Genomic DNA, 22,398 nt, shown 5'->3' with positions numbered 1-22,398 from the left:
GGAGACTAGAAAATAATCTGGCTCCCCTTCAGAATGTCACCCTGCTCGCTGGCTAGGCAGGGATTTCTTGCATAATATCTTTAAGTCCTCTTATTTTCAGTTTCTGCACACCTTTGAGGAAGGGTATTTGGGATACCTTTTTTGTAAGTTGATGGGGAATGCAAATAAAACCAAGGCAACGTTGAGATAACGACAAAATTTTAATTTGTTTCCCCCTCTGAATCGAGTCTGAAAAACAAATCTGAAAACCTGTGGACATGTTTTTCAAAACTACATTTCAGAGTTTACAGGTGTGCGCCTGCGGCAACCGAAACAAAGATTACAGTGACGGTTATGGCTGCCTCCCAGGCTCAGATAAAAGAGGCGCCTCTCAGCTAGCTCCCCGGTGCCAGCTCACCTGGGGTCAGACTTTGAGTTTTCCCCATTTAGGGCGGGTACAACAGTAAATCCCCGCAACTGTTTTCCTCGTCTCTGTCCCCTCCCATTTTGAGTTTCTGGGTCAGCAATCCTCCCAGCGGGCTCGGGTTTGTGCCCCGGGGAGGCAGCGTGATGCCTGGACGCCGGAGGCCCGGGGAGCAGTGTCAGCCGGCGGCGGCCAGAGCACGGGCCGGTGGACAGCTGCCCTGGGACTGTTTCCCCGCTGATCCACCGGGCCTCTCTCGGACCTCGGGGTAACAACACTTAACTCTCGCTCTACCAAGTGTCTCCGCAGGCCTGGGCGTACAGATGCAAGGGAAAGTGGGATCCGTTCCCGCCAGGGCTGCTCCCGCCCTTTCCCCGGCCCCCGCCTCTCCCGCGCCGCAGCTGGTCCCGCCCCGAGTCGTCCGTCCCGGGCCGCCGGGCACCACTGGGCCTGAGTAGGACGCGGCCGGCCCCCGCCCCATGGCGCCGTCCTTCCTCACTCCGCCGCCTCTCCCAACCCTTTCCCCTTCCCATTGCTTCATTTTTCAGGCGCGTTTCCCTCAGGGAGAGGCGTGTGCCCCCAAACCAACTACCTCCGTCGCTCCTGGGGACCCCGCTTCCGGGACTCTCAGCTCTCCAGCGCCCCCTCAGGCCCCCGCCCCCACTCGCCCTCGGCGGGGGAGGCGGCGGGAACCGCGCGCAGGTACCTCAGCGCCAGGAGGAAGGCGCGCCGGGTCCGCAGTTCCCGGAGGTGCCGCGCCCGCTCCGGGGGGAGGCGCTGTGGTGCGGGGCCGCCCCCTCGCGCCCCGGGCGCCCGCAGTGGCTCCGCGTCCTCCTCCTCCTCCTCCTCCTCCTCCTCCTCTTCTTCTTCCTCCGCCCTGCTCGGCTGGGAAAGTGGGAGGAGGCGGCGGCGGAGTGTGTGTGTGCACCCGCGAGGGGGGCAGCAGAGAGGAGTCTCCGGGTGCCGCCGCGGCGTCAGAGACGCTGCGAGAGGCGGGCGCTGCGGGGCCGCATCTGCATCGGGCTCCGCCGCCGCTGCGGGGCCGCGAACAAAGAGGAGGAGCCGAGGCGCGAGGTAGGGCGAGGGGCCGTGCGGGGAGCCGACGCGTGCAGACGCCCGCGGCCATGGAGGAGGTGGTCGGGGCGCCCGCTCCCCTCCGCGCTAGTCGGTCCCTCAAGTCCCTCCGCCCTCGGGTCCCCGTGGGCCCGGAGCCGGGACGGTGCGGGCTGCCGACTCCCGGCAGGAAGCTGCCCCGGCTCGGTGCCGCGGTCTCCCCGGGCGCAACCCGACACTCCCTTCTCTCCCGTGGTTCGCTCTCTCTGGGGACTCCCGCCTCATCTCTGCGGCGTCATAGATGTTTCCCGAAAGGTGGCACTCTGTGGGGCTGACTTTCGCAACTTAAGGCTGCGGATTTATTTTTAAGTCCTTGAGAACTTCCAGCAGTCGTTTTGGGGGGGATTTATGTGCCCGGCCTGACCCCAAGGGTGGTGGAGAGGAGTGCTGGTGAATGAGATCCCGGTGGCGGCAGTGGCCAGGCTGCAGCGCCCGCCCGGGACCTTCCCTGTCCCTGGTCGCCAACACCTGGCTCCGGGGTGTGTCTGCGGCGAGTTGCCGCCGCGCCTCCCTGCGGGTCTGGGAGTACCTATGCTTGGCAGCGTGGGAGAGGGGCGCAGCCCTGGGGCTCGCCGCTTCCCGGCTCTGTCCAGAACAGCTGTTAATGCTTCCATCACAGTCTTCTTACCCTTTTTCTCTTAGGTATTCCCCTTTACATTTATTTTGGTGGTAGGGGAGAGCGGCGCAGTCACGGCTTTAAATGCTTTTTCCTGAATAGGCCCATTTTCATATTATGCTCACAGTTTTCATTCCAGCATTCCATTGTCAAATTCTTTTGGTGATAATTTTGCCAGATTTTCTGAATGGGATTAGGACAGGCCGTTCAGAAATCCGTTTCAGAGTTTTGTCAACCACTGCCGTGAAGGGTGCTTTTATATTTCAGCTGCTTTCAAACAGATCTTTAGTTGTGTCCTTTGGATTTGTCAACCTTCCGCTCATTTTGGTTGGGCAAGATTAAACAGTTCTATTTTTAAGGGCAGCGAAGAAACATATGTATTTAATATTGGGATCATTTACCGCAAGTGATCACATGAGGCATGGTTTCTTAAACACTAAAGTAGCTTAAAGATTGGGAAGTTTGTTGAGTTTAAAAGTAATTTCAGGTAGAGGAAACTTTCGGTTGCTTCAGTTCAGCCTCTCATATGAGTTGAGGACTTGATTAAGGCAGCCAATATCACTTTGAGGGCTGAAGAAATAATGTTCTTTATTGCATTTCATAAATCCCATTTTATTGCAGGAATTCTGTATAGTACTTGATAGGTATTTCTGCACAGTGAACTCCTAGATATCTTTAGGGAATAATTTTGAATTGTTTAAAAAGCCCATTTTGATTTTAATTGTTGACTTTGGAGTTCAGGAACCACATTCCAAAGCAAAGCTGCGCTATTCAGAGGAAGCACTCTTGTGTACTTTTTGGTTCTTGGCTCCTCTGTGAACCTTTTCCCCCAAATAACAGTACTAATTTTCTGTCTTCTCTCCTCCCCCTCCCCCATTACTCCAGAGCAAAGTCTGAAATGGATGTTACATGAATCACTTTAAGGGATGCACACAACTATGAACATTTCTGAAGCTTTTTTTTCAGTAAACTAGATAAAGATGGATGAATCTTCCTTGTTGGATCTTCTGGAGTGTCCTGTGTGTCTAGAGCGGCTTGACGCTTCGGCAAAGGTCTTGCCTTGCCAGCATACGTTTTGCAAACGATGTTTGCTGGGGATTGTAGGTTCCCGAAATGAACTCCGGTGTCCCGAGTGCAGGACTCTTGTTGGCTCGGGTGTTGAGGAGCTTCCAAGTAACATCCTGCTGGTCAGACTTCTGGATGGCATCAAGCAGAGGCCTTGGAAACCTGGCCCTGGTGGGGGCAGTGGAACGAACTGCACAAATGCATTAAGGGCTCAGAGTAGCACTGTGGCTAACTGTAGCTCAAAAGATTTGCAGAGCTCCCAGGGTGGACAGCAGCCACGGGTGCAAGCCTGGAGCCCCCCGGTGAGGGTGAGTAGCCTGCAGAAGCAGTTTGGTGAATGAAGGTGGTGACAACTCCATTTTTTTCTCTATGCTTTTGCTTGATACTTTCTAAATCAGTTCATTGCTGAAGAAGCTACACTTACTGGAACAGACAGGAAATTATGCCTCAGGATTTTTTTTTTCTATTGGAATGTGAGTGGATATAAATAACAAATTTGTGTTTTTAAAAATTCTCTCCAGATAGTCTCTATTACCATTTAAGATAAATTTTGGGGAAGAGGTAGCAATTATTCACTGAAATCTAAAACAAAGCAGCTTTTTGGTGCCCATTTTAAAATGGAAATTTGGCATGATTTTCCCCTTTTTCATGGAGTTGGGAGAACCATAGTTATGTATATATGTACATATATGATACAAGTTACACATATGTATGTGGGTGAATCATAAGCTGGAAATTAAACCTTAATTTTTATGTTACATTGAGCTATTCTAGCCATTCTCTTGGTTTTATGAATGCACAGCACAGAATTTACTGGTTGGAGGAATTCTTAACAAATCATGGCCACAGGTAGCTGAGTTTCGTTGCTGTAGCAACGAAATGTCTTTTAGGACTACGTGTAACAGAAAACCTAGCTTTATGTTGGGTTTTGTAGGGAGTGAAATGAAATGTTTCCAACAAAATGATTTTTCTGGGGTTTTGGGTTTGGGCTGAAATAATTTTAAATGAACCTAAATATTTGGACAGTTACCTTATTTTAAATTCCTAGAAGGTAAGTTATTTTGAATAGATCTATATTATATTGTGGGTGATGGTATTCTAGTAAAACACATTCTCATTTTTGTAAAAATAAGAAGTAGTCATGAGCATCAGATAATTAAAACAATTTCATTTTTGTTGGAAGAAACAAATTTGATAATTGGCCAAACTGACAAAATATAGTTTTGAAGAACAGTTAATTTGCATAAGAATTTTTTTTCAAATATTCATGGGAGAACACTCATAACTGACTTTTTTCATTTAGTGTTACAATAGCCATTGGGATAGGCATTATATAGTATAAATTCACAGATGTGAATATCAGAAGCTATACCATTCCCTCACTTCCTTCTGGAGTTCATCCTTTAAAATGATAGAAAGTATTTATATCACTAGATGTAAAATAGGAAAGAGTTTTATTACTAGGAAACAATTCCTTAGTAGGATATCAGGCTTCTTTTGATTTGTATTCTTTTTTTTTTTTTTAAAGATAGTGAGAACTTTGGGCTAGGGTAGTTTTCTTTGCATATTTGAAGCCCATGTATTGTGAAGTTGGTCTGCTTATAGCACTTCCCTAGGATTTCCTTTATTTTATGGAGTTTACTGGTGCATTGACTATTTATAGAATCATTAATATTTTAACCTCACAACCAGTGATCAATTTGGTCATTTCTGAGACATGAGACCCAGGTCTGCTTAGCTTAATGAGGGAGTAGATTTGCTTCTTTGGAGATTTTATTTCCTTGTTAATTAGACTAGAGACTTGTAGCCTCTGGCTATGAATGGAAGTGTCTTAGTTGTTGACACATTGCTTTACCTGTTGTGAGCAATGCATTGAATGTTTGATTACTGATAAAAAGGAATTTAAGAAAAGGGTTTCAAGCATTCAACTTAATGTCTTTTGAATTTTAAGTTTTCTTTAAAACATAAAAATTGACTGTATAATGCTGTAATGTTCATTTATTTCAATTGCTAAGCTCTCAAAATTGAGCTTCACTTTTCTTGGGTAAATTATTTTGAGATTTTGATGATGTTACTGTTATTTTTCTGGCTTATATGAGTTCCTGTTTGCTGCATGTTTTTTCTTTAGCATGAGGAAAATTACTCACTGAGAAGCCCTGGTGAACTTGGATAAAATAGTTGAGGTTAAAAAAACAGAAGATGGTGTCTGTTACTTTAAGGGGTGGGGAGGCACAGAGAGCAGAGGACAAAACAAGAAACAAAATTACTCAGTAATCTGAGTTCATGCAAATGCTGCAATACTTAAAAAAGACCAGTTTTGTTTTCTATTGTAAAATAATTTCTCATTAGTAGTTACTGGTACCTTTTGCTTTCAAACATTCAAAGGAACCAGGGTTGCACAAATAGTCCAAGTACCCAAAGGATAAGTACATCCCAGAAAATACTTCTTTTAAAAAAGAAATCTGTAACATACAGACATGTGAAGGTTGTAATGCACTCCTTTGGCCACTTTCCTGAGGTGAGTGACCATAATAAATCCCAAACATGCATTCTCCTCTTTTAGATGTTCTGACACAACCAAGTGGTACAGAAGCCTGTTTCCACATGTTGTGTAAAGCTGAAAGTGATAACATATGGAATGTTGCTTCAGTGTATTAGTTATGTTCTGTGTTCCGTTAGATTGTGACCATGTGGCTTCCTCATGCACTTAGCAGAGGTAGATTGAGTGTTATCAGCAGATATGAACATTTCCAATGTGTGACACAGATCTTGTTCCCAGAATTTGAGTGTTTCCTGCTCAATATGAAGGAGAAAATGAAAAAGTGTTGAATTGGAGTCACTATGGGGCTCTGTCAGTTCTTTACCCCATGTAAAGAATTCTGTTGGTTTTAGGCCAAAGTTGAGCAGTGGAATGAGCCACAGGGAGAGTGGGACTGCAGATAACCTATTTAAAGGACTAAAAATACCTGCAGAAGATAGATAATATATAAAAAAATTAATACACATGCAAAATTCCATATAGAAAACATGTTTAAGTAATTTTGACAGAATTGTGACATAGGAGAACAGTTAAATTTCTGCTTTCTGTGAATGGTTCCATTGGTTCAAGATCTCTTCATATCTGTGTGTCATCTAGGAATCATTAATGATTTCACACTGCCTCTATCTCAAAGTGAGTTTATTCAGCAAAAATAAATCTATATAATCACTGATTTACACTAATTCACACTTCATTTATTCTTTTCTTTAGCTAACAAATATTTACTGAGCACTTACGGGTGCCAGACACTGCTCTAGCGGCCCAGTAGGTAATGATGGATAAACCAGATACGGATTCCACTTATGTACTTATGAGTATATGCCAGTCTTGTGGGAGAGACACATGTTAATAGCATAATAACAATGCAAGTATGTAATTAAATTTGGTAGTGTTATGACAGAAAGCTAGGAGAGAGGATAGGAGAAGGCCTGTGTTTAGGGTAGATGTGTGTGTGTGTGTGGGGGGTATCTTCAAAAGCTTTCTTGAGAAAGAGGCATTTGAGCTGAGATCTTAAGGATAAGATGCTATTAATTAGTTGAGAGAGGGCTGGGCAGGCGAGGAGAAGGAGAAGAGTATTCCAGTGGCCTTGATCTGTAGTGGGACAGGTATGAATCCTGTGAAGAAGCAGTGTAAGGTGAACGTGGATTGAGCATGGGATGGGATAGTGACCTGAGAGGAAGCCTCAAGTGAGTCATGTACAAGGTATCAAGAGCCACCACAGGCCACCTGGGGTTAAGGGCCAGAGGAGTGGTAGAGCTAGTAAGGGCTCTGCATTTGGGATTAGAAAGATGAATCATTAGGAATCAGCAGTCATCAGGGCTCAGAATGGAAATGGGAGTTTTGTGTCAAAGGACTGAGAGAGAAAGGGAATTCTGGATTTGGGGGAACAGGTGAAATTTCCTTCTCCAAATGTAGAGTCTGCTTTCATCTCTCCATAGCTGCACTTGCAGCTCCTTTCTCTCCCTTTCCCTGTTGCTGACTCTTATGGGCTGAATTGTGCCCCTGACCTCCCCCCACCCATCATAAGATGAGGTCGTTTCCCTTAGTACCTCAGAATGCAACTGTGTTTGGAGAATAGCAACTTTAAAGAGGTGATTAAGGTCAAATGAGGTCATATGGTAGGCCCTAATCCATGGTATGAGTTGTATTTGTTTTGTTTTGTGTTTTCGAGTGAGCAAGAATGGGGTTTACAGACAGAGAGAGAATCCTAAGCAAGCTTCATGCCCAGCCTGGAGTCCAACATGAGATTTGATCTCACAACCCTGAGATCATGACCTGAACCAAAACCAACAGTCGGACGGTGAACCCACTAAACCATTCAGGTGCCCCATGACTGGTATTCTTATAAGAGGGTATTAGGACACAGAGAGACATAGAAGGAAGAGCATGTGAAGACACACAAAGATGGATATCTGCAAACTAAGGAGAGAGGCTTCCAGAAGAATACAACTCTGCTGACATCTTGATCTTAGACTTCTAGCCTCCAGAACTGATGAGATATGTATCTGTTGTTAAAGCCAGTCGATCTGTATTACTTTGTTATGGCAGCCCTAGCAAACTAAACACTAACTATGGATGTACTCCTGAATGTCATCCTCTTGAATGGCCTTGGTCCACTGCCAGTCCCTTCTGTCGTGGTTCCCCCTAAGACCTGCAGTAGTCCAAAAGTTCTGTGCTCTTTACTCCCAACATACAGTAACTTCGAGCAGTTCTTTGGTCTCCTCTACCCCCCTCAACTGCCCAAGTGGCCTGGCATAGTTTCACAAAATAAACAAGGTTTATGATCAGAAACAGAAAATTTTAGGTTTAAAGAAGGAAGGGTCAGGAGGAGAGAACTGTTACTACTTGTTTATCTCTCAGGTTCTTCTATAAGTGGAGTTTAGAGAGGGTGCTTTACTGGACATTGTGGGTCTGAGGCATTGCCCAAAGGACAGGTGGCAAGAAGAGAATTGAAGGAAGGGTAGGGGAGAAAGTCAGGTCTGCGCTTTGGCTCCGGGTAGGGTATGGGAAACTACTGCTATGAATTGCCCCATTGGCCATCTTTAACCTCCAGTCAGTGAACAGGTACCTGTGGAGAAATTTTTTCTGGTTCGGTTCTGTGCTATGATCTATCCTAGAACGGAGGTGGCTTTAATGCATGTTTCTGTTGAAAAAGAGTTTATGGGGAGGTAGAACAAAAGAAACAACAAAGAAGGCATGCTTCACTATATGCTATAAGAAATGGAATAAGTCTCTATAGTGAAGTTCATGTATTGTGGCCCCTGGACTAAGTGTCTGGTCAAAGAGTAGAGAGAGTGTGGATTAGGAGGGATGGGACGTGCTTCCCTTCAGTGGAAGACAGTTCAGCACTGACACAGGAATTGATGTCTTCATTTGGTGGTTTGGATGAGGGAGGCATCTGGCTGTTTCTGAATGGCTGAGTTAAAGTAGAAATGACCTTTTCATGTCTGAGCACATGTATCTGTCTCATTAAAAACATCACACCTATTTATTGAGGTATAATACACATAGGGAGGTATGCACCTAGTTTAAGTGAACAACTCATTGAATTATCATGCTTCATTTTATTTTATTTTTTTTAAGATTTTATTTATTTATTTGGTAGACAGAGATGACAAGTAGGCAGAGAGGCAGGCAGAGAGACAGGCAGAGAGACAGGAGGAAGCAGGCTGTCCACGGAGCAGAGAGCCCGATGCGGGGCTCGCAGGACCCCGGGATCATGACCTGAGCCGAAGGCAGAGGCTTTAACCCACTGAACCACCCAGGCGCCCCAGAATTATCATGCTTCATTTTAAATGACTAGGATTTTTCTCCCTGTTTTAGAAATTAAGGTAATATATGCTCATAATAAGAAACTGAATGGTGGAAAATGATGTAAAGGAGAAAATCAAGACTTCTATTCTCTCCATTCTTAATCTCCAGGAGTGACTACTATGAAGAGGTTTTTGTGTGTGTGTGTGTTTTTTTCCAGAAAAAAAATTAATAGAAATAGGGTAAAATTATATGTGTTCTTCTGCAGTTTGAGGTTTTCTGTTTAATGATATATCTTCGTAGCTTTCACTGTCTGCTCTCACCGATGTATAAGAGGGCATTCTGTTGTATCATTCTCATTTTAGGGTTGTGGAAAGGATGACCCAAAGAGGTTGAATAACCTGTTCTATGTCTCCTAGCTAGAAAGTAATGGAGATAGGGTTTCACCGCAGCCTGTCCGATTCCAGTAGCTTCCTCCCCTTACCCACACTCTGCTTAAGTGACAGACATTCTTCCTGGGTTCTCGTGCTACTTCAGATAGGGACAGGTTTTAAGTGGAGGTTCTGGTGTCTTTACTGCCCTTACTGTGTTCACTGTTGTTGTTTTAAAGGGACAAATGAAGCTGTAGTGACAGTAGACCAGGAAACCAGACCTTCTTTAGCTTGGTGCATGGCAGGAATGTGGTTTGGAGGTCAGAGGTTCTGGTCTTGGGTCCCATTGCTGTCATCAACTGGCTGTTTGGTTTTTCCAGACTTTGTCAGCACGGAACTGTAGAACCTTAAGTCCCCCAGCTCCATGCGGGGAGTAGGGGGTACAAGGATTGCTGAGTTTGGTTCATCTTGCACTTTAAGAATCCTTTGTGGTATCTGGCACATATTACACACTCAAAAAGAGATTGTTGAATGAATGTTTTATTAGTTTCCTGGAGCTGCTATAGCAAAGTACCACAAACTGGGTGGCTTAGAACAACAGAAGTTTATTTTCTTACAGTTCTGGAGTCTGAAATCAGGGTTTTGGCAGAGCCATGCTCTTTCTGAAACTCTCTGGGGAGAATCCTTCCTTGCCTCTTCCTAGCTTCTGGTAGTTCTGGCAGTCCTTGAGGTTCCCTGGCTTGTAGACACATCACTCCAGTCTCTTCCTCCATCTTCACATTCCTTCCCAGTGTGTCTGTGTCCAAATTTTCCTTATCTTATGAGATACCAGTCTTTGAAATAGGGCCTACGCTGAAGTAATATGACTTCATCTTAACTTGATTTCATCACTTTGACTCTATTTCCAAATAAAGTTGGATTCACAGGTATTGAGGGTTAGAACTTGAACATATTTTTTTAGGGACACAATTCAACCCATAACAGATTTAATGAGTGCAGGAATGAATGATTGAGTGATGTGATTTCTAATCACCTTCTAAGGATCCTTAGCTGTATATTCTCTGAACATTTCATCTGTCTTTAACCCCTTTCTTTGTTCTATTTCCTAGGAATTTGAGAGGCAGGGCAAGGGGTTGTGGGGGAAGGGAGGGAGAAATGAAACAAGATGGGACCTGGGAGGGAGACAAACCATAAGAGACTCTTAATCTCAGGAAACAAACTGAGGGTTGCTGGAGGGGCCGGGGTGGAAGGGATGGGGTGGCTGGGTGGTAGACATTGGGGAGGGTATGTGCTATGGTGAGTGCTGTGAATTGTGTAAGACTGATGAATCATAGAGCTGTACCCCTGAAACAAACAACACTTTAAATGTTAATAAAAAAAATTGGTTAACATTTTCTGTACTGGTTAATAGTTACCTTATAGATAAATGCAAGAATTGATGTGCAAACATTCTGAAAATTATAAAGTCCCTGTAAATGGATATATTATTATGAGTATCATTTCTATAAAAATGATCAGTCTTCCTCACAAGGAATTTAATATCATTTCTAATTGGGTGATAAGAACCAAATACTAGAGAAGAAATTCAAAAGATCACTAAAGGAAAGTAGAGCTATGCAAAATGAGGACATGAGCTCAGTTGTTTTGGTCCCTTTCCTGTGAGAAACAACCTGATGAATGTTCATTGTCTCTGGCTATCCTTGCGGGGTTCTTTCCCCATTTCCCCTACTTTGATTACCATTCCCTCGGCCCTTATTTTTCCTGTGGCTTACTGAAAGAGAGGAAAGGAAGGGGAGGTCATTCTGCTATTGCTGGCTGGACAGAGGAAGAGAGGAAAATGAGATAAAGTCTACTTTTGCTTTCATCATCAGCCCTTGCTGCTGTTCTTCCTGCTCTCTGAAAAGCCTCACTTCTGCCATGGGTTCTTCAGCCCCTCACCCTGAGCTCCAGCCTCTGCTGGTATGGAACGTCTGTAGTCTGTCACTTTTCTGCCTTCTAGCCACCTTGCACTGTTCTGTCTGCAGCCATGGTCTGCGTTTTCCAAGTGGCTAAGATGGGGGAAATGGAAGAAGTTTTGGAACAGAAAGGGGGAGAAGGAGAGCAGGACTCCCATGCCATTCCATTTCCTTCCTTCAGTTGTTTTTCCAGATTGCATTCACAGATGGCTCATTTTGCCCCATAGTCTCTGGCTTGGGGAAAAGAAAGATTAAAAATAGACGAAGAAAAGATAGGGCAGTCTGTTAATACCTACCTCCACTTCACCATTCCAAGAGTCCCTAGCTCCTCTGTGCACCTCCATTCCTTAACTGTCCTCCTCTGCTGAAAAGAATGCCTGCTTCCCCCCCCCCCCACAGTCAGGTACTTGCTCTTTTTATTAATCCATACCCTCTCCCGTTGGCGTTAATATGGCTTAAGTAAACCTGAGACAATACATGAAGAGCCTTTTTCATTTTAAGGCCAAAAGACAAATGACTTTGTAATTCATTTTCTAGCAAGATTCTTGATGAGGATCCATGATGGTAGAGCAACATAGTATATGTAGTACAGTATAGTAAGAATACTTGTGATAGAAATTATGTATGGCAACAAAGTATAGTGAGGAACTCAGGTATCAAATCAGATGTCAAGTCAGGCAAGCCTCTTTTACATAGCAACATAGCATAGTGTGGTGTACTTGTAACCGAAATATTACACTTGGAAATAGCTTTGCAGTAAGGCTCCCTCACTGTGGAACTTAGACTCTTCACCCTCCCAAAGCTTTTATCAGAAAGAATGTGTCTGTCTTTCTACTTTTTTTTTTTTTTTAATTTCAAAGACCTTGAAAGTAATAACCTTAACAAGAAAAATTCTGAGCCCCAATCACCCTTCCTGTGGTCCTGCAGTCCTTTGCAGTATGTGTTCCTGCCAGTGCTTAGTCAGGATGGTAGCAGTTGCTTCATGAATGGTGACATATGGGTATCTGTAAACACAGCCATGTTACAGATAAATGTGTAAGTGGGCTCTTCTGGGGTAGCAGGGAAGGGAGTGGAAGTGCCATTTCAAATGGTTGACAGTAGCAGTTAAGTAGTAGACTATTTGAGTTGTGAAATGTGGATAAAAGGGAGCAGTGTGAGGATGTGCCAATGAATAAAAGGGAGCAGTGTGAGGATGTGCCAATGAATTTTTAAGTTATATTAAATATAGTGCAGAAAGGCAAGGACTGTCAAGTTTTAACATTTTTCTATTAGCCTAAGGAAATAAAAAATTCCTTATTTTTTGCAAGAAAAAAATCCTTTTGAAACAGTGTATGTTTATTGTTTATAATGTTGCAGTGAATAAACAGGAGTGGATTTTCATTATTTTAAGATGTAGTTAGTGGTCCTAAACCATGAGGAATTATACAGAAATAAAATCGAAGGTTATTATAGGGTGCTCCATATCTAGTTTTAATATATGTGAGGGATGTCCCCCCCCCATAAAACAATAGCAAGTAGAGTAAGAATGTCTTGTGGGTTACCTGGCATCTGTATAAAATTCTTGGAAGTGTGTTTGAGCACTAATGTTTAAAAATTAAACATTGATTTTTTTATAAGGAGAGGTTCCTCTAGAGCTAAAGACATATGTACACTCCTAATTACATAACTGCTCAGTTTTTAAAGAATTTTAAAAGTTCTTTAACATATAGATTAAATATTATGTGTAAAAAATTAAATTTCAAACAAATTTTTATTTACTTAGCTTATTCAAAGTGACATGTAGTTAGCAAATCTCAGTTTTTCCTGTTAAGAGTGTGTTTTGATGAGTTGTTTCTAGTATTTCATATGTTTTTACTTCTTTCCTCCACAGTTGAACACAGCTGAAGAGCTTAAGTCTATAGGCTAAATATTTTTGCTGTTTTTGGTGGGCCTAATTATTTTCATTCAGCATTACGTATTTCAAATGATACTATGTGCTGGAATGAACACTTTCATTTTTCTCTCTTTTGTTCATTTTTATAAAACAAGTCCAGAACATTAGATGATATTAAAAACCTGAATTCTGTTATACAAAGACAGTGATGCAGCTGTAACTAGTGTGTTAATTGAAAGGCATCATCATGTGACCCCTCGAAATGTGTATACACGTGCGCACACACACACACACACACACACACATAATATATATTCCAAGAAAGTCCTACTCCAGTGTCAAAAAAGTATTGGGTGTCAGTGTAGGAATATGAAAATGTATGCTGTGTAAAAGTTGGGGATCACCTACATGGTGGCAAGAATGGTGGAGACCTGGTTTCTACACCTGGCTGTATAACTTTATGTGGGTGATTTCTCTTTTATAAGCCATGGTTTTGTTTTGTAAAATAACAGCTTGTCTGATATTCAAGTTCTTTTGCTTCTCTGACTTTTTTGAAATAATTATGCTAGCAAGGCCACTTTGACATTGAACATGAAGAACAAACTGAGGTTGATGTCTTGATATGGTCTTGGTTGATGAAGTAAAAGGTGCCTCTCAGAGGCACCCATGGACACCAGACTCTAATATCCCAGAAGAAGCCCATGCTTCTGACTGCCACAGGAACCTTCAGAGGAATGTCCGATAACCTGCAAGTTGAGATTTGAGGCAGAACAGAGAGGCACGGACAGTGTGGGGAGCCTGATCTGCTCCAGGGCGGGCTCGTTTGCCTGATGGGCCGCTTCTCCCTGGAATGATCTACCTCTGTTATGCCTGAATTTTTTTTCATGTAGTCATCACACCACGTAAAATTCTGACAGTTGGAGGTTGTCCATGTATTAAAATGTCCTGCTCTTTGGAAGGGTATGCAATCATAGAAATATGTTGCCTTTTCCCTTCTCACTAACTTGAGAACACCTGCTCTGATGGACATGATTCTTTATGCTGAAAGGGGGAGATGGAAGTAACTGAGCTTCTCTGAGGTCTGACAAGCCTGGATGAAGGGAGTGCAGTGAGGGGCTTAAGTGGGGTGACCATGTAATTTATCCTTTACACTTTTGAGCATGAAAGGATGCTTTTGATAATTTTGCAGAGGCAGCGGGGTAAACTGGGTCTGTCTGGGGCAAACAAGGCCATATGGTCATCCTAGCTGAGGGCAGTGTGAGCGAGCCCAGGAATAGAAGAAAGTTTCATCAAGTATGGGGAAGATGCCAAAGAATACAGAAGCTCTTTCAAACATTTTCAGGCGAAATGCAAGAGAATTGGTCTCTTCCTCTGAATGGATCTTTCTATGGGCTCTGTGGTTTTTGCTGGAGAGAAAATGTGATGTAGTAGGAAAGGCAGGGGATTTAGCATTAGGCAGACCTTCCTCTGTTCTTTGTTATCTGTGTGGCTCTTGGGCATGTTACTTCATTAGCTTAATTTCTTCATCTGTAAAATGATGAAGATCTGCTTTCCTGGGTTGTGAGGATTGTATGAGGTAAAGAATGTTAAGTGCCTAGGATCTAGTTAGACATTCAATAAATGCTAGTACTTTCTGTTTTTTCTCTTTCCGGAAATTAGAACTTTTAGTACTGTGTATCAGTTACATTGTAAAATAGCCTGGGTGCGCGCGCGTGCGCGTGCGTGTGTGTGAGTGTATGTGTGTGCACATGCATGTGGGCGTGTGTAGTCTGGTCACTTAATTAATCCACATTTACAGTGTTAATGCCATGGGAGATTTTGTTCTTTTTTCAACAGGCAGACTTTAGGTACACAAGCTGTTCATCAGTTAGTGCCTGCACATGATGCTAAATATCTGATTTAAGTCCTGCTTCTGCCACTAACTGTGGTGTGACACTGGGTGTTCTCAGGGCCTCAACTGTGAAAGAAGATGGTGAGCAACATTATCTCTCATACTTCTTCCTGTTCTCTCATCCTATACGAGACCCAGCCAGCAGAATTCATTGTATGTCAGACCATCTGTGACTGTTTTCATTGCCTGCCTGCCTGCCTTCCTTCCTGCCTTCATTCTTGCTGTGGGGAAAATAATAGTTCAAATAATTTAAAATACTGATCTCTGATTTTGTTCTTTGCTGTGGTATTAAAAAACATAGATCTCTAAAACTTATGTGAGGGAAACTAGATGTGCTTTGTAGTGCAGCTTTTGTGCAGTGCACTAATTTTTAAAAATTATTTTAGGAAGGATTAGGGATTTTTATGGGATTTTTATGCCGCACATGGGACTTTTAATGCCACTATTGGATCTAGAATGTGTGTGTTTTATTCCTTTGAGCTGATTTTTGTTTACTAATCCTACCCATTCCTGCCCCTTCTTCCATAGGACATCAATGTTCTGTAAATATATAGTACTGGTCAGTTTAACCATGTTTTCATTATTTTTATATCTCATATCTAGAGCAACTGATAGCTATTTTTATGCGATTAGAGCCATCTCTGACTAAATAAATGCATTTACGTAACTGATAATTTTCTGATGAATTTTTAAAACGCTACAACAGTGAAGAGACTTGCTATGTTTCAACTTTAAGCAAGTTTGTATGTGTGTGTGTGTTTTTTTAATGGAGCTTCTATTTATAGTTAAAATATTCACTTCCTGCGTTCGAAGGGTAAAAAAGGGCACTGAGTGAACATTTTATGAAGATGGTCATCTACTGCATTTAAAAAGCCTCTTGGAAAGGGCATTTCAAAAGCTGGTTGGTAACTTATTCCTGTGACTTACATTGCCAGGAAGTTCCTTCTTTTATCAAATATAAATCCCTGTCCCTGCAATTTAATCACATTCCTCTAGTCTTGTCCTTAATGGAAAAGAAGTGCTCCCTTGTATACTCTCCTTCATAACCTTGCAGGCAGTTGTGCAGCCAGACCTCCTCCCTTAGCCATCTTTTATCTGGCCTAAATAACTGCATTTCCTTTCCATGTCCTCTTAGGACTCATTTCCTAACATTTTAATCATTTTAGTCATTCTCTTTTGGATGCTTTCCAACTTCTGCTCGTCCTGCTTGGGTTCAGGTCCAGAATAGCTCTTAAAGTGGTAATAAAGTTTTGAATAGATCATCGAGCTATGTGAGGCTATCACATGGTCCTCCTCAGCACGCTGCTTGTTTTTACTTCCCGATGCGATGTATCTTTAAAAATAACTCACTGTATTGCTGATTTATACTTGGCCTAGACCCTCAGAGTGTCTTTTATGTGAATTTGCTTCCCCCCATCTCTTACATGAGTGGTTAGTTTTTACTACCTTTCTAATTAAACTGCCTCCTGTTGTTTTTGTGATCCTTATGGTAGCGTCAGCAATTTGCAGCTATCAGATGGGAACAGAAAATATCAATCCAAAATGCTCTCTCTTTAATAGATACTTTGAATTATATGGATGCTTGATCTTAAACACATATATAACCTGTTTATCGTATTTATTTTTAGTATCCTCTGTCTCCATTTGGTATTGGATTGTTCTCTAATTAATTGTGTTTTAGTTTTGTCTCCTGAACCAAGTTGTAAGTAACTTGAGAGCAGGAACTCTTGTGTTTTAGATCTCTTTTCTTTACTGTTGAAACGTAGGTGTTCAGTTCAGTAAGTACATCTTGATGGGATTGATAGATTCTTCGCATTCCAGAACCCAAAGTCAATTTGAACATATTCACATCTTCATAAGGGAGAGTGTCTAACCACATGTGTATTTTTGGTGCACTTAATCATATTCAGTCCTCCATTATTTAAGTCAGCAATGAAAGTATTACCCAAAGGCTGGGTAAGCTTTTAGGAAACTTGGCTGTAATTAGATCCTGAATAACAGTTCACTTGAGGGTGGCCCTCGAAACATTTGTGTTACACCCACCATGGTGGTCTGGAAATCGTGTTTTCCTAGTTTATTAGAAAGAATGTTCTGCTGAATTGAATCAGAGGCCTTACAAAAGTTAAAATATGTGATCTGTTATCTCCTTTCCCCCAGGCACCTCATCGTTCTGACATAGAGGAAAATGAAATCGATCTAATAGGAATTAGCTATCCAACAGTCATGTTGATCTTTACCAAACACCTTGTCATTTCTCTGCTTGCGTATCTACTTTTGGAATGCAAACATCACATGCCATAAAGGCCTCTGTTTTGATGCGGATTATCTATATACTAAGTAATTCCTGTGGTGGGTAATCCTGTGCATGGTAGGAAGCACAGGTAATGATGTGGTTTGTAATAGTTCTAATTCCCATAAGAGGCAACATGCACATTCAAAATAAAAGTAAAATTCTCGAGAACGAAGTGGAAAGGGCTGGGGGGAGGCATGGGGAAAGGCAGTTGGAAGAATAAATTAGCCCCAGGTGACTCTTTCCAACTCTCAAATTATAAGCCAGCCAGCTATGATGTGAAACATGACAAGGACCCCAGGCTCTCTAGGTCAGATACCTGCAAGGCTGGTACTCTGTGATTGCTAATGTATCAAATATTTAACTATCATGCATGGAAATACCTCAGGTTATTATTGCTTCTCTCAGGAGACTGTGTGATACCTACAAAAAACTAACACTAGATGCACCTAACATTCCATTTTAGAAGGAAGAGAATGGCATGTCTTGAGGAAGGGAATGTTAGGAAGGCTTGGTAACTTAAGAAGTGTGTCCCGCTGTGGTTTTTAGGTATGCAGTGAATGAAGAGCTTTGTGTGGAAGGGGTAAAAATGCTCTCTGAATACTTACTCTGTAAATTTGTGTGTGTTGCTAGGTTTATATACATTTCTTCTCTGTGATCCCAGCTTTCTTTATTTCCTGGACTGAAAGGCAAGTTTATTTTTCACATTAACCTGATTTGTAAACTGGTCAGCCCCTGCTGGTGGGTTTTTTCTCCTTCCAGTTTAGGTCAGTATCTGCTCAGGGCGTATCCATCCTTAGCAATTAGCCAGTGTCTTGTCTGTAAATGCAGGCATGCTCTAAGTCACCCAGCCCTTATGTAACTGGGGGCCAGCTTGGAATTTATTTAACATGGCTTAATTTAGTGATTTATGTTTTAATTGAGAATGTATAAAAACATTGTGTTTAATGCATACATGATATCAGTCATTTGGTACACATTTCTTCTGTGTCTGTAGTGAAAGGTCACCATTTCTTGGCACTCTTATCAGACGTACTGGGATATTCAGCCAAAGAATAGAATAGGTGGGTTAAAGGTAGATTGAGGCCAAAGTTGATTTATAGTTTGATACATAATATCAATTTCTCTAGTCAGTTGAGTGTCATCTGACAGGTATGCGGAGTTGCTAATTATTGGCAGCCATGTACTGGGTAATATGGTCTGCATAGGTGGGGAGTAATTAGATTGCAATGATGTATCTGTAGCTTTAGGATGAAGATAGTGGCAATTTTAGTTTGACCCCAAAATCACTTTTATATGGTCGTGAAATCATTTTAAGGGCTGATCTAGGACACCTGGATGGCTCATTCGGTTAAGCATCTGCCTGCCTTCAGCTCAGGTTATGATCCTAGTGTCCTGGGATAGAGTCCTGCTTCTGGCTTCTTGCTCTGCAGGGAGCCTGCTTCTCCTTTGCCAGCTGCTCTCCCTGTTTGTGCTTGGTCTCTCTCTCTCTTCTCTGACTAATAAATTAAAAAATCTAAAAAAAAAAAAAAAGGAACTGATCTTATGGCACAATGTATATCTGGATTCAAGAAAACAAATTCTTGACTACCTGACCTTAAGGGAAAATATGTAACAAGATGTTTTGTGATCTTGAGTGAACTAATCAGTTGAGCAAACTAATGAACTTGAGTAAACTAATATTTTAGTAACTCTTTTCTGTTTGTTACATCTAGGTTAGCAATGAATGAATTCATTCTCTACTCAACTTGTTTTGCATTGATATCAGTGTTTGAAAAAGTAAGCTGTAATAAATTTCATAAGCTGGGAAGTTCAGCATGCCTTAAAATCTGAAAATGTCAGGCTTCCTTTTATATAATGAAACATGGGAGTTAATTGCCTTTATTTTCCACATCTTACAAAGTCTCTGGACAACATATCAGAGTCCTTGTTTCTATAGATATACAACCTATCATTTATAGTCTCCAATTGATAAATACCCTTATTTGGCACAAACACATGATCAAAGGTGACCTGAATAGTATATAGGCTTGATTAATGAATACATTAGGCTTTTCCTTAAGGTTTGAACAAAGAATGGTATCACAAACAGTTTTGTTAATAAAATAAATAGAGGTTAAAGATTGGAACTGTTTCTAGTAGACTGTGCAGCCCTAAATCATTCAAAAGTAATGAAGCAATTTTCTGAAACAGATTGTGTTTCCTTACGAAGGAAGCAACCTTTGTTCCATGTCACTGATGCATTCTTTATAGGTGAGGTCACTCTGCATTGCTGATATCTTTTTCCTTTCATAAAAGGGAGATGTGGACTGCTCCCAGTGCATTCCATTTCTCACAGTCCATAAAATAAGGCTTAAATGTACCTGTCCATTAAAAGCTTTTGAAGGACGAAAGCCAACCTCAGAGGCTTTGTGAACCATGAATTGACAATAAAAGACAGTATGCTTCTGTTTTTCAAATAGCCTGTTTAAGGACAAAAGAACTATTCACTCCTACATGACTTTCATGTAGTTATAATAAAAGATAGGATAATGGTCATCCTGTTTTGTGCATGAGTTTAAAGCTGTTTGACTCAGATTATTTGAAACAATAGTTTTCAATTATTCAAAGTAATAAAGTCACTGAGGGGGATGTGTGGTATAAAGTATATAAACATCTTTATGTCTGTTTCTTTAGACAGAATTAAGTTTAAGAAGCTAGCTCCTCAACACCCACAAAATCTAAAGGGTTAAAGCATTTACAGAGTATCAGGTTAAGCTTTAACACTTGAAATAGTCTAACTGATCTTTCTATTCCACCTGTGTCTCCTAGATTTCCCTTCCATCTCAGTGGGAGGGGACACCCTCTTGGTCAAAACCGTAATGGCCCATTAGACTGAAACAGTGTAACTGAGCCATGTCTTTTTCTCCACCTTACCTTATAAGCTTATATATTTTGCTTCAGCCATACAAGTTTTCTGGCTATTCATCAAATCACCAAGACCTGGGGCCATTTGTAGCTGCTCTCCATGGAACCCGGAAGGAAGATGTGCTTTTATTCAGATTTTAGGATGGCTTGCTTCTTTACTTCAGTTTGATTTCTTCTCAGATGCCACTTCTTTGGAAGGTTCTTCTCTGATCACCATAGCCAATCTTCTAGTCTGATAGATTTATTTTTCCTTACAACACTTATGTCCGCTTAAAATTATATATTTATTTGTTTACTTTGTCCTCGCCACCCTCTGCTACCCCTGATAGACAATAAGCTCTATGAGGGCCAGAACTTTGCTTCAGTTTACCACTGTCAGTATGCCCAGCACCTAGAACACTGCCTGGTACAAAGTAGGCTCCCGGTAGGAATTTATTTAATTAACAAATCAGTGGTTGAGTTTCCTTGATGTATGTTGGCCTTAATAACTCTGCAAACTTCATGTTGAAAAAATAATGGCAGATGGGAATATGATTTTTGGTCATTCAGATATTTAAGTTAGAACTGAAAATTTTGATAGATGAGTGAATTAAAGTGTCATATTGGCTTATTTGGTAATTCATTTTGTATTGTTTTATGAAGGTAAATGTGGAATGATTTAAAAAATAATCTTGCTATGAGTCTTTTTTTCCCCCCAATCCAAGAGATAAGCCACATGATTTCAAACTATAGCACTATCTCTGTTTTTAGCTTGTGGGAATGAATACACACCCTTTATAACTGAAGTGTCAGTGTACTTTAGTACTTACACTTTTAAAGCTACACAGAACACCAGATAATGAGAGCATGGAAAGGAGCACTGGCTTTTTCATATATTTCTGCAAACTCCTATGCTTAACATATTCTTTAGAAGAGAAGTGAACATTGTTTTCTGTACCTAAAACTGTTTAAGGAGTGGGTAGAAACACCTATTAATCTTGGATGTGTCGTGACTTGAGAATATTTCCTCATAGGATGTTGTGTAGATTCAAATTAGCCTACAGGTATCTGCTTTTTTCCTTTGCAAGATGATAATATGGAATTGTGGGTTGATTCTCTTCAGTGTTCTGAGCCTGTTGATTAGTATCAGAAATGGAGTTCTTTTTTCTAATTAAATCATGGCTTTGTGCATTATATATAAAATTCACGTGTCTATGTGCAGACACTTAGAAACATGATCGCAGTCACCTGTTCACCAGTTACTGTCCTTAAATCTGCATGTGTTTCTTTCTAGCTTATTGACACAGAATCAGAGTTTGTTGAAAATTTATTTTTTCCATTGTTGCCCTGTGTGCATCCAATAGAGGAATGGATCTTTGTATTTTTTTTTTTTCACTAATAAGTAGTTCTGTGTTTTACCATCTATTGATAATCGGTCTGCTTTCCACATAGAATTAGAGGTTGTCCCCTCTCCCCACTAACGATTCTGGGGCAGTTCTGCAAGGTCACTGTCCATGGGCCCATTCTCCAGGCTCTAGCTTGTACCTGCAATCTTGCCTCACATGCCCAGGCTGTATACTGTGTTAATCGCTATCCCCTGAACCAGGTAGACACCCCTAATGTTGCTGTCCACCATTCACTCACTCAGTAAATATTTACTTGGGAGAAAATCATTGAGCTAGTTTGACCACCTTTCCTGTTCACCCACTGCAGTCTCTGTCTAAACCATCAAGCTAGCTTTTTTTCTCTTCGCTTTTTTTGTTTGCTTCTTTTTATCTCCAATTTGAGTATCTGAGTCTTTGTTTTATAGTCATCCCTGTTTTCCCAGTGAGGACATCATGTCTTAATATCCTTTTTAAAATTCCTTATCTACATTTGAGTTATGGTAGAAAAACCAGTGAAGAATAAAGCACATGGGAAAAAAGAGGCATTAATAGTATATGTCTTAATTTTTCTGTAAAATGTTACTTTATCTTCTTCTACCTTTCCTTGTTAGTGGAAGAGCTGTGAAATTATTCAAGTTTTTCTACAGCAGTCTTACAAGATTGTTGTTATTTACCAGGGATTATTTTATAGATGAAAAAATTTGGATTTTAGTTTTAGAGTGGAATAATTGCTAGTTTAAATGACTTACATTAGTCGAT

General features: G+C 41.4%; 1 protein-coding gene across 1 annotated transcript in view; it reads left to right on the top strand.

Moving 5' to 3' along the window:
• Nucleotides 1-1,359: 1,359 nt before the first annotated feature.
• SH3RF1 (SH3 domain containing ring finger 1) overlaps nt 1,360-22,398 on the top strand; it is a 191,262-nt gene continuing 170,223 nt past the window's right edge. The window contains exons 1-2 of the mRNA XM_044224825.1: nt 1,360-1,477; nt 3,018-3,505. Of these exons, the coding sequence (XP_044080760.1) occupies nt 3,113-3,505 (393 nt within the window). The 5' untranslated portion in view covers nt 1,360-1,477; nt 3,018-3,112. The remainder of the gene's footprint in view (nt 1,478-3,017; nt 3,506-22,398) is intronic.

This window comes from Neovison vison, chromosome 11 (assembly GCF_020171115.1).
Source record: "Neovison vison isolate M4711 chromosome 11, ASM_NN_V1, whole genome shotgun sequence".
NCBI lineage: Eukaryota > Metazoa > Chordata > Mammalia > Carnivora > Mustelidae > Neogale > Neogale vison.
The sequence above is the reverse complement of the archived record's forward strand: the minus strand, read 5'-3'. Positions and strand labels throughout refer to the sequence as shown.